Genomic DNA, 17,363 nt, shown 5'->3' with positions numbered 1-17,363 from the left:
AAGGAAGTGAAAAAAAGCTGCAAAAACCCCCCAAAAAAACAAACACACAGACTGCTAAAAGTAGTTTAACTGTAAGCCGTAAGTGTTTGATTTTAGTATCGATTTCCTACCGATGCAGCTGGGTATGGAGCTGTTCCATTGTGCCAGGGCATTGGGGACTGTTAAGCATTCAATGGCACTCGATCCCTCCAGGACGTAGCCAGGGCTGCACTCAAAGCGGACCACTGCGCCAACGGCAAAGTTGTTGCCCATGCGCCGACCGTTTCGTGGCTCAGGGACTGAACTGCATTGGGTGGCGCTGGTCCTTGGCACCGCTATGAATGGGGGAATAAAATAAAGAGTTTGCATGGGTTTTAATAAGGTACTTTTGATACACAAGATCCCACTGCTTATAAAGCAAGTTAATACTTAGTATGATCCAATAAGTGATACAAAAACAGTTTCACCTTGTCTTGGCAGTCCATCATTTCACTTACAATATAAATGCAAGACTAAATTATTTATTCATTAAACTTTATCAAGGGCTGACTTTGCCTTTGGATAGCTGTGGTAAATGTCACTACTACTACAGTACATTGTTTAAGGAAAACAATAACAGAAAATAGAAATCCCTCCAGACCACACCCCCCACCCCCAACCACCATAAGTAACTAAAACAATGGCTGAAGTTAATTAATTCAGTCAATAATTCACAAGTCTCTCAATACAGGAGGAGGACTGTGTGCCAATGGGCTCTGCACTTACCCTGGTAGACCAGATGGAATCCTCTGGAGCTGGATTGGCCTTTGGCTGTAAAGCGGATCAGGATTTGATTGGAGGTCGCTAACGGCAACGACTCACCTGAGAGAGAAGGCAGGTTTTAAGCAAAGGGCAACCTTGAGGGCTGCGTTTCAATGGGTGCATATTGTCAAAAGATTTCCAGGTAATATTTTGTCTCTCGTTTGCTGCTATGTGTTGATGCTAATAGCTCTTTTGGAAACTATGAGTCATGCAAGTAGAAAAAAAAATATAGTTTTTCATGTGTTGACTTTGAGACTACAGTTATTGTAACCTCAGTAAAATGTGCTGCTGCTGGGAAAGGCTTTTATTAAAAAAAATAGGGACTAAACTTTTCAGTAACAAGTAGTATGATGATACCTGGTAGGGATTTCACAATATAATTCTACATGAAAATCCCCCAATATTTTACATCAAAGGGAGATTAGTCCCTTATATCTAGTTGTTGCTAGTAGGTGGATTTGACTGGTGGAGTAACCCCAAGCTTTTATTATAATCCCCACATATAACAGTGAGTAATTTAAGTATAGGATTGTTGTATCCATCCTGGTAACTCATGTTTTTAAGAATGAGGTTAAGTACATCTTGCTCTGTATTGTTAACTGTCCACTTGACTGGTAAAACAATTCATATAGCTGCATTTTGGACAGCCTATGGAAAAAATGTGTATAAACAAGATAAAGATTGTTCGTAAATACTGAAAAAAAGTTCATTTGGTTAAATGTAGATGCTAACAAAACTAAAATTGGTTTCCATTTCAGATTGCACTTCAACAGATCATTTAAAATAACAAACTGCATTTGATCATCTCTAGTCTAATTGAAGAAAAAATAAAGAAATCGACCACTTTGAGTTTAAGACACCTTTATTTTACTTGAGGATCCACAAAACATTTATGTTTTTAAACTTTTCAGGCATTGTGAAGATTTTAGAAATAGTCAAATATAAATATAAAAAAAAACTACAATGTACAATATGTACAAGTCAGATCTGGACTGGAGTATTTTACTCTTACTATAGATTATTTAATACAGTTCAGAAAGAAAGCAACCAAATCAAGTGAGAACATAATTAAGCTATTGTTAGAATAGCTTAATTCTAACAATAGAATTAAGCTATTAAAAACAATTAAGCTAAACCAAAGCTAGTCTCATTCTTGTGAAGCCCATATTTTAAATCGTCTCGTCTTATTAGCTGTATGTATTACTACACATTCTACAAGGTGAAGCAGCTACATCGTATTTTATACCGAGCAAATTATTTATAAGAGGGAATTATTAATAGACACACAGGAGTGAAGCTCACACTTTCAGCACTCTCAGACGTAATGGCCTGCAGGGCCCCACTGAATACAACAAAGAAGTTTCAAACATCAATATAATAACTTGTTTCTTAATGTTCGGTTGTCCATTTTAGCATCCTTCCTTCTTTTTTTTTTATTTTCCAGTAAAGCAGCTTGAGGTTCCTCATATGTGAATAGGGCTTCACAAGTATGCTTGGCTGGGAGATACGTACATCGTGTAATATCAGGATATTACTTAGACTTGCAGTCGAATCTACAACTAATCGTGGCTTGGAGCTAGGAAGTTGTAGCCTACGCCTCAATCTGTGTCCTCCTCTTGTAAGGTCAAACTGATTTCTGATATAGGCTTATTTTCTATGTCTTTGTTGACAATATCTCCTAATGAGCAGATCATTACTGACGTATCTGCATTGATTAGGAACAGTGTGGCAAGTGCTCAAGATGTGGCTGGAAGGACTACATCCCTTGTTGGCTGTAATTCACCGCCATGTAATCAAGATCAAGGTTGATTTTCTTTTTCTTTTTTTTTACCTGCTGCTGCTTGCGGCCCTCCACAATCAAGCACCTTCTTATGTTAACTGCAGATTGCAGAGGCAAAAATCAAGGGCCCCCTGACCAGGACTGATGAGATTTTTAAGGATATAAAAAGTCAAATAAATAACTTTGAATACATTTCCTTTTCACAAAACAGCACAATTTAGTGTGCAATTGTTATCAATCCAAGCAACCAATTAGCTCATTTCTACTCAGAAAGTAAAAATGTGCATTTAGATGAACTCTGGTTTGTACACAGTTGCAAAAAAAAAAAAAAATGTGCAAATGCAGAATTTTAATTTAGCCCTCATTAATTTCATTTCAGCCGAAATATGTGACATGAAACAGTCAAATACTATACATAAACCACATAGCAGACCGAACCAAACCAGTGTAAGCATTGGATCTAGAATAACTACAGAGATCCAGACCTCAAGAGGTTGAATCTGACATGTTTGAAGGAAACTCCTCACAGTTGGTCTCCATGAATTAGTTTTGTTGGAAGAAATCTGTTAAAGTGCTATTTGTATGTTGCTACAGAGCAAACATGTGAAAGAAGATGCCCTAGTGAGTCAAACAAAACAGTTTGAAATGCAGAACACTATATGCAGAGATCAATTATGCTGCCCATCTCCTTGAACACACCATCCCCATGGCGAAATGTGATAATGACAGCATCATGCTGAGGGGCAGCTTGTCCTTGGCGGAAACAGGCAAACTACTCTGAGCTGATGGTAATAAAGACAAAGGCAGGACAATTCTGGAAGAAAGTGTGTTAAAAGTCAAGGGGAAAAGAAAAAAAAGCGACAAAAACAAACAAAAAAAAACAAGACTGAACCAGAGGTTCATATTCCAGGAGAAATGTAACCATAAAGATATTTTAGATCAAAGTAGGGCTGTGGCAATATGGTTTAGAAATAAAATTATAAATTTTTTCATACCGAGTTCCCTTTCTTTTCATTCAAACGAAAAAAGTATTTTCAAAAACCTGCTTTTATTTCAATTATTCCCTCAGGGAGTTGAACTGAATTCAAAGTCCAGCTGTGAAACATGCTGGTAAAACAAGACGGTAAGTCTGCGGTGGGCTGACGTCATACTGACCTATGGAAGCCCACAAAGTATATTGGTGGAAAAATAAAAACAAAACAAAACAAAAAAAACAGCAACTTCCTTTTCAAAAAATTTTATAGTCTTAACAGAAAATGTATTTAATTGATCACTTATTTATTGCCTGGCCTTAGATCAAAGCATATGCAAAGTCCAGACCTAAGTCTGGTTGAGTATTTTGTCAAGACTTGAAAATTGCTGTTCACCAGATACTCACTGTCCAATACAGCAGCTCTGGTGACACTTTGGAACTGAGAATTGGTAGAAATGTGCAACGTTGAGAGAGCTACCTCAAAAGACATCAACTTGTTACTGCCGCGAAACATTTTCCTGAGTTTTAAAGCCATGGGTCCTTTCCAGTGATGGACTATTTTGTGCTGTTGTGAATAGGTTAAAACATATTAATATGTCAGGGACACGCTGTATGACGCTGTACGAGTGCATGACAACATAAAAGATTTCTCACTGTAAACAATGACATAGGAAGAAAATATGCTTTTAATGTATACGTTGAAGTGACTTTTTGAATCCTCATTAGCTTCATTACACACAGAAAATCCTCTCATTGTTGTCAGTCAACACATTTTTTTTTCCCCAAACATGATATGAAGTGTGGGCACCTCAGTCTCTGCTTCTCTTTCTTACTCTGTTTGAGCTGCCAACTGGCTCTCTGCAGTGAATCTCATTACTCTATGTCTGCTTGCTGTCACACTCTAGTGGGAGGTAGACGCGGTTAACCCCAGAGGCAGCATCTGTGTGTGAACTAGTGAGTCTATATTTTGTGCAAAAGTTTCGCTCATGTTTTTTTTTTGTTTGTTTGTTTTGTTTTCCCTTTTTTGGCTTTGTTTCTCCAAATTTAAATGCAGTGGGTCCGAATTTCAAATACCTAATAATGAATCATCATTGTTACTGCTCTGCTTTCACTACAGGACTGCTGAGGCATGCTGGGTGGTTTATTAGAAGAAGTACTTCAAACAAGGCTATACTTGGGTTATAATAATTTGGACTGAGTGGCAGGTATTCATCCACGCGCACCAAAGGCATGTCGGCATGAAACTGATCTGACCGGCAGCAACTTTCCAGATCTGAACCAGTTTGCACCGAAGCGATTTTCTGCTCTGGTATATGGAAGGACTGACGAGGACAGATTTGACTTTGACTGGAAGTCGGTGATCAAAATTCAGAGGCAGTTGATTCAGATATGAGCATCATGAAAAATAATGTAAAAAAAAATTACTGCTCCAGCTGTTGCATCAATTCAATCAGTTTTAGAGAGAGAAGAAGAAGAAGAAAAAAAAGACGAAGCCCTGTGGGAGCTACAGCAAGCAGATTTTACATTTTCTGGAAACAAAGTTCTGAATTTGTTTAGCAGCATGCTACCAGTAAAACAGAGGCAGAAAAATGCACATTGGCAATATAACTGGTCAAACTTTAATAGACTCCTCAGTCCCTCGTGTTAGATGACCATGAGAGTGGAAATTGCCTTTTTTTCCCAATGAGTTTGAAAATTTGCATTTAGATAAGTCTTCTTGATTTCTTTATTCAGTGCTTTCATTCAATCTTGCCTACATGCTGTCACCTTCTTCTAATTCCCACCTTTTATTGTTCATTTATTCTTCTTTCCCTTTTCTTCTTTTATTCTGTTTGTCCCCAATAATTCACAATCATTGCCTTTTCTTCTCAAAGATTGGCTTTCCTAGGCGCCTGAGAGCGAGTAACATATTGCTGAATGCATTAGTCTGACTAATTTAATGTAATGTGCTTTCTAAGGTTAACTAATAACAGTGAATTGGCTTGTGTTTTGATTACTGTAATTTTCTCAGCCTGACAAATAACACATAAGCATTCAGTAAAAAAAACGAAGTGAAATATTAACTGCGCTCAATTACACATTTTAGAAATTGACAGAAAGTGGGATTGGATTTGAAAGATTGTAGATCTGCGTAATTCTATCCCTTGCTATCTGCTCACCTGTTTGGTAGGTAGAGGTAGAGAATATCGGTTTATAGACAACGTAATGACAGTTACACAGCAGTATAGTGCAACACAGATGTTTCTCTTTCTTAAGTACATCAGGTCTGCCATGTTTGGTTGGATAACTCAGTGAACCCATCACCCAAAGTACTTAGTTATTACAGCATCTTCTTTACTGAACTGCAAATTGACTTTTCTAAGGCTGTGTTAGACTCAAACCAAAATATGTGTATCCCTAAGGTTAGCGAGCCAAATCGAACAAGAACAGTTTCTCAATCAAAGTAAAAAATTGGAATCAAATGAATCTGTAATTGAGATATAAAATATTGTATTTTGAATGACAGTTAATGCATATTCATACACATGTTTAATAAACCTAGATAAAACATAAGTTCTTGGTTGCAAAGCTATCATTAAATTATAGTATGTACTTTATTACTTTATTGATTATTGTCTTGTTGATACAGAAAGTAAGCATGGATGTGTCAATGCTGTATGTTCAACAATGTGTCTACATGTAGGTGTGTTCTGATGTAAAAATTCAATGCATTTTTTGTGATAGTCCAACACAAAATTGTGAAGTTGAAGGAAACTGATGCTCGTTTCTTTTGTCTGGCATAAGTTTTAAGGCAAGGTTATATAGATAAACAATATCACAGGCTTTAAACATTTCATGGATCATGATTCCATCCAACTATTGATCCATCCATCCTTCCCTGCCTGTCTGTGAAGGGTAAAGTCTGTCTCCTTATCTAATGACAGGCTGGTAAAAAGAAGGAGGCCCATTGTATTCTGGAGGAGATACATAAATGCACGGCTCAGAAGGGTGAATTAGGTATTAAAATTATGGGCTTAATAATACACAAAAAAGCCATTTTTGAAATAAATCCATAAAAGTCACATTTGCACAATACATGTGAAAGAAGCTAATCTGCTCAGATAAGACCAAAATGTAATGTTCTGGCCTACACAAAAGCTTAGCTGTGCTTGGAAACCTAACACTAGTCATGACCCAGATCACAATAACTCCATGCTAAAACATGTTGGTCATAGCAACATGCTATACATTTTTTTTTTGTCTTAAGTAAAGAAAAGGAAGGTGATAAGAGTTGAGGATAAATGACACCAAATACAGGACATGAGACAGGGAGATATCCTCAGCTATGAGCAGAAAATGCCTTGAAGCAAATATTCAGAAATACATATTCATGGATTATAATTCAAACATATTTATGCATTTTAATGCCCTGGCAATAATAAGCAGAATAAGAATAAGAATAAGCAGAAGTCATAGTTATATTAGCAAGACCAACTTGGGATAACAATCGCAGTCGCTTCGTTCAATTCTGTCATACCTCAAACGTCCAGCGTCATTCATGCACCTCAATGTGATTAGGTAATGTGGTTCTAAGCAGATCACCATAAAAATGCATGTACAGTACCTGTGTGCGCTCCAGAAAGTGAGCTCAAAACCCGGGAATGTTGTGTTGGTCCATCATAAACCTCCACTATGTCATTCAGAGCAGTCTGGAAGAAGGCGAACTGGCTGAACACCACTGGGAAAGAGACGCAGACAGAGCAAGGAACAAAAGATGAAAAAGCAACTGAAAGCGCTGCCTGCAAAAGTCACAGAAAATGCTCTCCAGTTTATTTAAGATGACTAAAGACTCATAAAAATAGTGCTCTGCTTTATCCAGATTTAAAAAAAAGAGGGTTATCAACAGCAATTTCAGTCAAGTTGTCCTCCTTAAAGCAGGGTGGATTATGCTGGCAGTTATGATAACAAAACCAAAAACTGACATTACAAGGGGGATCAGGAAACCTGTCTGGGCTTGATGGCCTGTCAGGACGCAGGGATTTACAAAGACAGGCAATCTGTCATATGACGTGGAGCTAAAACTCCACTACAGAGCTTTCATCGTCTCAACCAAGACGTAATACCGGTTTTCCTTTTACAAAAGTCAGGCTTTTTATAGTCAATCATCTAGTTTTTATAAATGGAGCTGTTTAAAGAGAAGGACGAATAGAGAGAGATACTCAACAGTGGCAGTATGGATAATGGTTACCTACTTTTTGTGGGTCTGTTAGAGGAACCCTATAGTCTTCTATTTTCAACAGGACCTAGCATTGGGAATTTTCTCCCAATTTTAAATATGTTGTTGCACATTTCTATCATCATTGTCAATAAGGTAAAACCATTGGTCACAGTGACACCCACCCAGCCATCCGCACTGGGTAAAACACCCTATTATTAGCCTGGTGCATGAGCCTAATGAGAAGCTGGAAGAATGAGGAAAAAAAGCTTTTGCTTTTCTGCACGACAAAGTGAGCTGCCTTGGGCTTTGCTGTCATTATCCAGGAAAATGCTAATGTGAATTTTAATCATTTCAATTTTTTTTGATTTTTTTTTGTGTTTTCCTCACCATGACCTCAGTGAGGGAAATACGCAGATGATTGGGTTCAAGAGAGGTGCATAAAGGCTTCAACAGTCAGAAGACAGGGGTGAAATAAACCCAAAGTCAAACACAAGCTGATGCTTTTTTTTTTTTTTTTTTTTGTGGGGGTAATTTAACCATGACAGGAGCTTTTCCCAGAAGAGACCTGATGCTTATAACTCATTAAAAAAGCCTGTGGCTGGAGAAAAAAAGTAGAGATAAAAACCGAGCAAGAGCAAACAGTCAGCTTGAGAATGTGATGCAGAGAGACATCCTGGGCAAGTAAGCGAAGGACATTTTGAATTGATTCATTTGAGCTGTATTCAGCATTGTTTTGCCTTCCAAATAATTTGATGCTTGTGTAGTATCTGATAAGACATTGGAGGGAAAGAATGACCTTTAAGATGGAAGTGCCAAAAAATAGGAGCTCAAGTCAAGAAAATATGAAGCTTCCAGGTGGCAATTATATTTTTTGTCTGTGTTTGTGTGTAGGTGTGTTTTTGATAAACAAGGTGAATAAGTAGTGTGCTTCGTGATGATTAAACAGCTCTACCGATGTACCGTGAAAGAAAAAAAAAAAAAAGAAAAGAAAAAAATGTAAGTCCTGTGGAAATGCGTCTCAGTCACTGTGTGATTTTACTATGAGTAGAATAAAGTAGGATACATGCATTCAACAACGCTCTCAGGAGTAGCAGCTTGATTAGAGGTGAAAAAGCAGCGACTGTGTGAGCTTTTAACAGTTTAACACCAGATTGTTTTCGTGTGCCTTTCCTGTCACTGAGAATATTCAGATACTGGGGAAAAAAAAAAAAAAAAAAGTTTCCCTGTTTTTCCCAGTAGTAAGAAAATAACAGAGAGTTCAGTAAGGCAGAAGAATATAGTTTCTGTTTGATCATAGCTTCTTGGGGGGATTGCTGAATGATTTTATTATAAACAAACACAAATAACCCACTTTACAGACCCGCGCACAAAAAAAACAAAAAAACATGGCTTACCATAATCCTTGGGCACGACTACAGAGTACAGACAGGTTCGAGAACTGGTATAGTTGCCAGGGAAACCGGGGGACAAGACTACTCCATCTAATCCGGAGTACTGTCCACCACATGGCGCTGCAGAGAAACATAGGGATCAAACATGAAGAGACACCATAAAGTGGGAGCAGGCAGACATAAAAGGAAGGTCTAACGGTAACAGGGGAAGGTTCCATTTCTACTCCTCCTCTCCATCCTCTCTGTTCCATCATTCCTAAATTACTTTTCTTGTGTGATTGGGGTTTGGATGGAAGATGTCCCTGGTGGTTGCTACAGTGAAATTGCCATGTTTTCCAAGTGTCCATCTGGGTTAGCCTGGGTGTGATGAGGCCAGAGCCTCCTCTCCCAAGTTAAAGCCCCTGAAAATGCTCTGTGCGAACTTGGATATTTGTAGGGCTGCTGTCCAGAGGCATCTAAATAAATGTGAATATCACTTAAAGGTCAATTTACTTCCGCTATAACACTCGTATGATAAATAGAATTTTCCCTCCAAGTGCAAATGTCTAGAGTGTCGCTAGAAATCGTGAAAGCCAGACCACGACGCACTTCTAACGGGTTTGGCTTTGTTGTGATGGTAAACTCCATGCACTGTGTGCTGCTGCTACTGTTACCATTGTTTTTTTACTGTGTTGTTTCTTCTTCAAATGTTAAAGCAGTTTGATAAAATGCAATGCTTCTGTGCACAGCATCCCCCAACACACAGCTCTGTACTAAAACAGTGATATTTATTTATTTATTTATTTATTTATTTATTTATTTATTTATTTATTTATTTATTTAGAGTGTGAGCCAAAACACCTATGAACTATTCTATTTCAACTACAAGCCCAGGAAGATTGATATGAGTTCTTCCACTTATTCTCGGCAGCTCGTATGGGATGCCAGTAATGCCCAAGTGTTTTTTGTGGTTTTATCGGATTTTGAGCTCAATGCAGAATCCTCTAGGATGAATAACACAACAGGTTTACTGCACATATGTAATAGTGGAGTTTATTTGTCTGTATAGTGGCTAAAATATGCTTTGAACCTTTAATTCAATTCAGTGAAAAAAAAAAAAGTACTGTGTTAATCCCAGAAGGAAATTAAACATGTCCATATTTTTCTCAGTTCACATTTTTCTAAAGAGGAAATTTAAAGCAGATATGGGTAAAAAAATAAAAATAAATAAAAATAATGCTCTCCATAAAACACTCTTAACATTTTTTTAAACATAGAATTAATGGCTATTATGCTGAAAATATCTGGTTACGAGTGCTGCCCATGCTTTGGAGGGAAGCAATAATCAATATGTGTTCTCAAATATATATTTTCAACATACAAACTGCCTCGTCGAATCACAAATTTGCATTCATGGATTCAGCTTTTTTACATAATATTCAAATTTTATGCCAAAATTAATTCACGGCTTTCATTAACTGTAAGCCACAACCATTAAAGCTAACAGAGATAAACAGACAGATAAAGATATCTCACTCTGTGGAAAAGACCAACGCAAGACTTTTTAGTATTAAGCCTTAAGATTTTGTTTAGTAACCGTTTCTCAATTAAAAACAGGATGTAGAACTTTCTGAGTTGAATTATAGCCATCCAGTCATATTTGAATGTCCCTGTATGTCAGTGGATTTGTGTGACTGAACTGGATTGTACAGCCAGAACAAGTGTGTAGCAAGTGTTCCACCCGACACGCCGAGTCTGAAGCAGGTTCTGTGCTGTCAAGGTATCTTTTACCAGCTTTCCAGGGGTTCATGCATTGCGTGCGGTAGCTGTGTCAAAGGAATATCAGAGAGTGACGCAGTTCCCTCTGAGTGTAAGGGGAAGATATGCAAAACAGGCTGCTCTCTTCTGAAACTTCAGAATAAATCAAAACTACACTTGCATATTTTCACAAAACCCACACAGCTCGGCAAATATGTACCTGCGGGACATATCTCAGTAGAAACGCAACACATGATGATTTAGCCATATGAATGTTTACGTGCGATAAACCTATAAGCGCGAGGCATGGTTTGTGCTCTGAACAATCAACTCCAGATGTCAGTGTTTACCCATGCAGATGGGTTTGGGCTTGTTCCAGCTCGGCTTGCCATCTCCCCCCATGATGCAAGTGAGCGTCGGGTCTCCCTCCAGCGTGTAGCCGCTGTCGCAGTGGTAGGTGACAGTGGAGCCCAGCTTGAGATCGGTGCCCACCCGTGTCCCGTTACGAACCAGGCCAGGTTCGAAGCAAGATTCCCTGGGGTTTTCTGTGGCGAGAAGAAACAGAGTGGAAATTCTGTGACAGATGGAAGCACGTGGTTTTCAATAATGATTTTTTTTTTTTTTTTTTTTTTTTTTGCTGCACCAGATATGCTGGAATAGAAAATGTTACGCGCCCGAGGGTATTTATACACTTGGTTTTCCAACTCGTTTTCTTTATGGCTGCTTTTTTTTCTCCCCTGTTTTCCCAGTTTTCTGCAACTCTGTGCTCTGTCCCGTTTTCAGTAAATATATCTCAATGACTGCCACTTTTTCTCCAGCCCTTGACACTAGCCTCTCATCTGTGGCTACTGGGGTATGTATGGTTGTGAAAACAGACAGGCAGCTGATTGAAAGTGGCATGGCTCTGGCCCAAGGTCTGCTGACTGTACACAACTGCTTCTCAAACAACATTTCTCTGTGCTCTTAACTTGAGAAGACAATGCACATACGCAAGCTTTCTTTATCAAACGCATGCACACGCGCGTGCAGATACACGCCCTACCCTGCCAAAGCTCCCTCTCACACGCTCTGCATTTAACCACATATCAATCACCAACCCTGAGGTCGTAAGATAGATGTCTTGCTTAATTTAGCAGCACATTGTTCTAGGTGCAAAATGTGCATGTGAGATGCAGCCTGTCAATTTGGCACACTTCACACCCTTTCAGCTAAGATAAACATAGGAAAGATGCCCGAAGCCATTTAGTTCACTCCTAAGCACAGCAGATTTGGTTCTCTGAGCAAACTTTAATATTTGATGACTTGACACACAAAAGAGAAGGTGGGTCAAAAGTTTTGCAATTGTCAGGGGGGGGGGGGAAAGAAATCACCTAAAACTCAACACATGACAGAAATATGTAAAATAGTCTGTCAATAATTTGATGAATACAAGCTCCGAACAGAAAAAAAAAGAAGTGAGGCATCACTTCTTTTTCACCTTTACTGAAAAATTATTTTCAGTAAAGGTGAAAATATTTTGTTTTTACAAAAGTTAACAGATTATGTGTCTCATGTCTGGCATTATTAAATACATGTGAAGTTCACATAACCTTTATGTATTGCCATTAATTGTTCTGCATCTTGCAAATGCATTGTTACTCCAATATCCTTTGTTCACATTTTATTATGTTGCATCCAAGGAAGTCAAAGGAATCTGTTGCTAAATAGATTTTCACAGATCACAACTGGAACTAAGACTGTAAGCTTGAGGTATTCTGGAAAAAGAAGGTCAACAGATTTTAGCCTGCAAGTGTGAATCTCTAACACAACACTTCCTGTGTTATGGATATAATTTTCCTTTCACTTCAATTATGAACTATTTTTGCTGGTCAATCGCAAAGTTCTAGTAACAACGTTTATGTCTGTAACATGTCAGTCTGAAAAAGTCTGAGATACGAATATTTTTGCAGAGCGCTATTTATTCAGAGGATTTTCATTCCAACTTAATAGCAACATTACACATTTTATTAATCCCAGGACTTTCTTCTGTGTACATCACAAGGCAGCTACAATACAGTGTAAAATAGTCAGTTTAATAGAGAGATTTGCTGCAACTTTCAGATGTTAAAAGTGAGTGTCACACGTTTTATGATGAATCACATTTCTAATTCAGTTTTATAGCTGAGGACGTGTCACTTTGGGTAAATGTCTGTTATTTAAGCACCTGCCTGGGGAGCTGACCAGGCACAAACCAATAATTTAGACTTACAGGGTAATAAAACTGAATGCGGTCTGTGACTACGGGCACCTGTTGCAGATTTTAACAGATTTACACCCTGAACCGGTAGATGGTATATAAAAATAAATAAATAAAATGAAAAAAATCTCTGAATTTACGTGGGTTTTATACAACCTCGTCTTAGAGATGGAAAAATATGTCAGTCGTACTGTTCCCTTGGCGACAGTGAAAGACCTCCAAACACAGAAACAAAAAGCTGTAAAAACTGTGTGGTCTAGTGGCTGACAGAACAGCATGGATCTATGATAATTACATTGTAGCGGTGGCCTGACCAATAACTATCTGGGCCAAAGCATCAACTTGCTGATCTCTTTCCAAAACTGACCCGAAAATCTGAGCTAAATGTGTCTGTGTGCCATGTTGCTTCTCTGAAACCGAGGTGGTAATTTATGGATTATTTGGTTATGGTTCATTAGTGTGGAGAATTGGAAGTGGGGTGAAGGAGGTTTTTTTTTCCCTGTGCAACACACTGGGTCCATCTGCTCTTCCAGATTGGCCATACAATAATCACACTCGGTATCACACACCGCAGTGAATATTGCTGGGAGTGAGTTAAAAAGCAGGCTCTGTAACACAGTTTTCCTGTTTTTGTTTTTTTGTTGTTTTTTTTGGGAGAGGGGAGGGGTTGCAAATGAATTGCTGTACTGTGGCTGCACAAACATAGACTGATATAAAAATCCCCCAATTTTCTTATTTAGAAAAGAACCCAGTCCGTAAGCAGAGAACTCAGGGTTGATTTGGAATCGGTTAAATGTCTGATACCTTAAACAATTCTAATTGAGGCCGTGAGATTCGGGAGGTTTTAATACTGCTCCCTCAAGCAAGAAGACCTAAACAAAGATGCCCAGTCTAATTTAAAGCTTGGTCAGCATCTGTATATTTGTAAGGAAATGGTTTTTCACACTCAGACACTAAGGTCTCCCCTTCAATAAGGATGAGAAACGAATGCAAAGCACATCGATGTGCTATGCTAGACTAACACTGGCCCTCTTTCAAGGACTTCTGTTATAATTTTGCAATAGATAAGCAGTACAGCGTGCCTTACATGAGCACATAAATCTAAACCTCCCCAAACAATGTGCTGCGGTCAGCCAAGCTCTGACACGAGACAACAAAATGCTGCTCGCTTTAATTTATTAGAAGCCTTTTGTGCAGCTGCACTGATCAAAAACAGCTTAACCATGCAGATTGTCAGCTTTTAATTGTCATAATGATATGCGTTAGCAGGCTACGAGATATGCGTCGATACCACCACCACTGACCAGACCACGAATGTTGCATGTTTCTAAAATTGTAACATACTTTTCCAGCTCCAAATTTTAAGAGATCTTAAAAAGTTTTTAGCCCATTTTTAAAAGGCAAATACATGTTTCCCCATAGGTTTATAGCAGATGATTTCTGATGAGGATTTAAATAAAGAATCTGCAAGAATCTGAGACTCAATTCTTAATCTGCCAGAAGAACTTAAAACAGGAATTGTTTAAGCATTATAGGCACCAATCCTGTTCAAAATTCACAGCTTAGTTAAGACACTAGAGAGTAGAAACTTCATGGAGACACAGACCGGTCCGGTTCATAGCCATGTTTGACTAACCCAGTGGTCAGCAACCTTTTCCATTTAAAGAGACACTTTTTCCACTGCTACTACAAAATAAAACATGCCTAAAGCAGCAAAAAAGAATGTTCTACTGTAACTATGTACAACATAACATGTTTTATCATGAAAGCTAATAAATTTAAATCAAAATTTATTTCTAATTTTAGTTTTTGGGACAGTAAAAATCCTTTCTACAACTTTGGGGATAGGGGATGGAGGGGGGAGCAAGAGCTAGTTACTTTTAACTTTTAGATATTACAAGCAGATTTTGCATACGAACTTGCAAAGAAACTCCTAAAATGACCATTTCTTGTTGCATTTCCTTTCTGGTTAAGTAAAAGTCACAGAGGGGAGGGGCCAATGGGCCGCATGTCCCTCTGCAGCTGTAGGTTGTAGAATCCTGGTCTAACCAAAAGTGTGTACCTGTATACTGCAGCACAAATCCGTTGCTGCTGAGGGAGGCGTCGCTGCGGAATGCCATGAAGAGCGTGTTGGAGCTGCTCTCAATGCGATCTGGAACATCGGTGCCATAGAAACTACCCAACAAGGGGCTCAGGGAGTCTGGCCCATCATAGATATGCAAGAAGTCATAACTGGGTTCCAGGCTGAAACTGGTTAGAGACAGTCGCATTAAAAAGGAATCTGGATGTTTGCTGCATGAATAAGTAGCGCAAAATTCTCACATCTAACTTAAATCATTTGATGACAAGAAGCCTAGAAGCGTAATCATTTATCAAGTCCTGCAGTTACAACAACTGTTGTGGAAATATGGTATTGCACATTATGTAATATTTTCTATGCTGTCAAAGCTTACTGGTTAAAGCTGAGCGAAATGACATAGTCCGGTGTGACGGTAACTCTCCAGTCACACTCTCTTCCATGTGGGTAAGGTTCAGGATAGTCTGGAGACAGAATCAGCCCACTTGGACCGGTTAGGTTCCCACCACACGGAGCTATGGGAAGAGAAAAACAAATATTTACAAAATGCTGAAAATAATTTGACATAAATTCTAAAAATGTTATTATAATTTGTGTTATGCGTTGCAATTAGCAAGCTAGGAAGAGCAAGTGTAACACAATTAGGCATCGCTACTCAGCTTTAATAAGTGTGTGATAACATTCAGATAAGTGCTGATGTCAGTCCAGAGAGGTTATGCATAATTAATTGCTGCATGCTGTGTTTACAGAGTACCTGTGCATGTTGGGGGGTCTGGCTGCCAGAAGAAGCGACCATTGATCTCTGTGCACGTGATTCTGGTGGCCCCCTGCAGGATGTAGCCGGGATCACACTGGAACACCACATGGTCCCCGGGCTCCCGGCTGTCGCCACCGCGGGTACCGTTAGTGGGCATGCCCGGGTCATTGCAGGAGGTCGCCGTGGAGACTGAAAGAGCAAGCAGGGGCTAGATCATTGAAACAATATGGAAAAAAGCTAATGTGATGGCTCAACTATCACATGGAAGATGATTCGTGTTATAAACCTAGAATCCGCTTGCTGAATTTTCATTGCTCACCAGAAAACTGCAAAGCAAAGCCTTGCTTGCTGGTAAAAAAGTCCGTGGTGAACTGCAAAGTGATCGTGTTAAAGGTACTGTGAGCGTCCGGGGGCAACGCCGACCCACTCAGCTCCCTCAGCAGGACTCCCCCGTCCTGCGGACCGTCCCAGATCCGAAGCACATCGTGGACCTCCTCCGTGTGGAAGACCAGAAAATGCAGACTGAAAAGAGGAATAAACAAGATACAGTAGCTGTCAAGTATGATATAAAATTGGACAGTAAGAGTCAAAGAAGATGTGCTTATTGTTTCACTCATGACAACGTGCAATCCAAATGTCCATTTGTATGAATTTATATTAAATTGTACTCTCAAACAGGCAGAATTTCTTGAAGTCGATTGAGAGCCTGTGGAATCACTTGAAAATTGATGTTTGCAGGTGCTTCTCATATAGTCTACCTGAGCTTGAGCTGTTTATCAATGAAGACAGAAAATATTTCACTTTCAAATGGCCAAAGTTGGTAGAAACACACCTCAAACGACTTGGAGATGGACCAACCATGACAGATGCTTCTACAGAGTAATTTGTACAATGTTTTCCTCACACGATTGTGACAAAAAATGTTGATAAAATACATTGAAGTTTGTGGGTTTAACCCCCATGAAACACAAAAATATTCAAAACGTATAGTACATTTGAAGGACACTGTGAAGTTACTGTAAAAGTAACATTATGATTAAAGAAAATATAAGACAGGAAACCAGTCTACGCTTAGCACAAATGAGGGGAAACAAATACTATTATAAGGAGGATCACAGGAACCAGATTAGGGACATTCAACAATGATTCCACAGTGTCAGTCAAAGCATTAAGTCTGCAGCAGCATTTTAAAGTCAGTCGAGATGCCAAAAAGATGATGCTGTCAAAATATCTCCCATTCAATTTGGCCCAGACAGCTGTCAGCCAGCTGGTGGTCCGATGGATATGAAAAGCTGTGTGCCGGTTCGTGTACGTGCACCGGCATAACCGCAGTGCATTCATAATAATATGCTGCTTAAGTATTTGTGTTGGAGAATTTCAAAGGATGCTGTGGACGGGCTCAGCTGGGCAAAAAAAATAAAATAAAAAATACTA

At 38.9% G+C, this 17,363-nt stretch overlaps 1 protein-coding gene across 2 annotated transcripts in view; it reads right to left on the bottom strand.

Annotated features, from left to right (window-relative positions):
* csmd2 (CUB and Sushi multiple domains 2) overlaps positions 1 to 17,363 on the bottom strand; it is a 245,317-nt gene that overhangs the window by 64,510 nt on the left and 163,444 nt on the right. For both annotated transcript variants that reach the window (XM_081612677.1, XM_081612678.1), the window contains exons 27-35: positions 16,249 to 16,451; positions 15,927 to 16,118; positions 15,549 to 15,687; positions 15,158 to 15,345; positions 11,210 to 11,404; positions 9,126 to 9,242; positions 7,138 to 7,251; positions 745 to 840; positions 111 to 314 (exon numbers count right to left, since the gene is read on the bottom strand). In XM_081612677.1, the coding sequence (XP_081468803.1) occupies positions 111 to 314; positions 745 to 840; positions 7,138 to 7,251; positions 9,126 to 9,242; positions 11,210 to 11,404; positions 15,158 to 15,345; positions 15,549 to 15,687; positions 15,927 to 16,118; positions 16,249 to 16,451 (1,448 nt within the window). The remainder of the gene's footprint in view (positions 1 to 110; positions 315 to 744; positions 841 to 7,137; positions 7,252 to 9,125; positions 9,243 to 11,209; positions 11,405 to 15,157; positions 15,346 to 15,548; positions 15,688 to 15,926; positions 16,119 to 16,248; positions 16,452 to 17,363) is intronic.

The sequence above is a fragment of the Poecilia reticulata genome, chromosome 11 (genome assembly GCF_904066995.2).
Source record: "Poecilia reticulata chromosome 11, P_reticulata-male-v2, whole genome shotgun sequence".
Taxonomy (NCBI): Eukaryota; Metazoa; Chordata; class Actinopteri; order Cyprinodontiformes; family Poeciliidae; genus Poecilia; species Poecilia reticulata.
The sequence above is the reverse complement of the archived record's forward strand: the minus strand, read 5'-3'. Positions and strand labels throughout refer to the sequence as shown.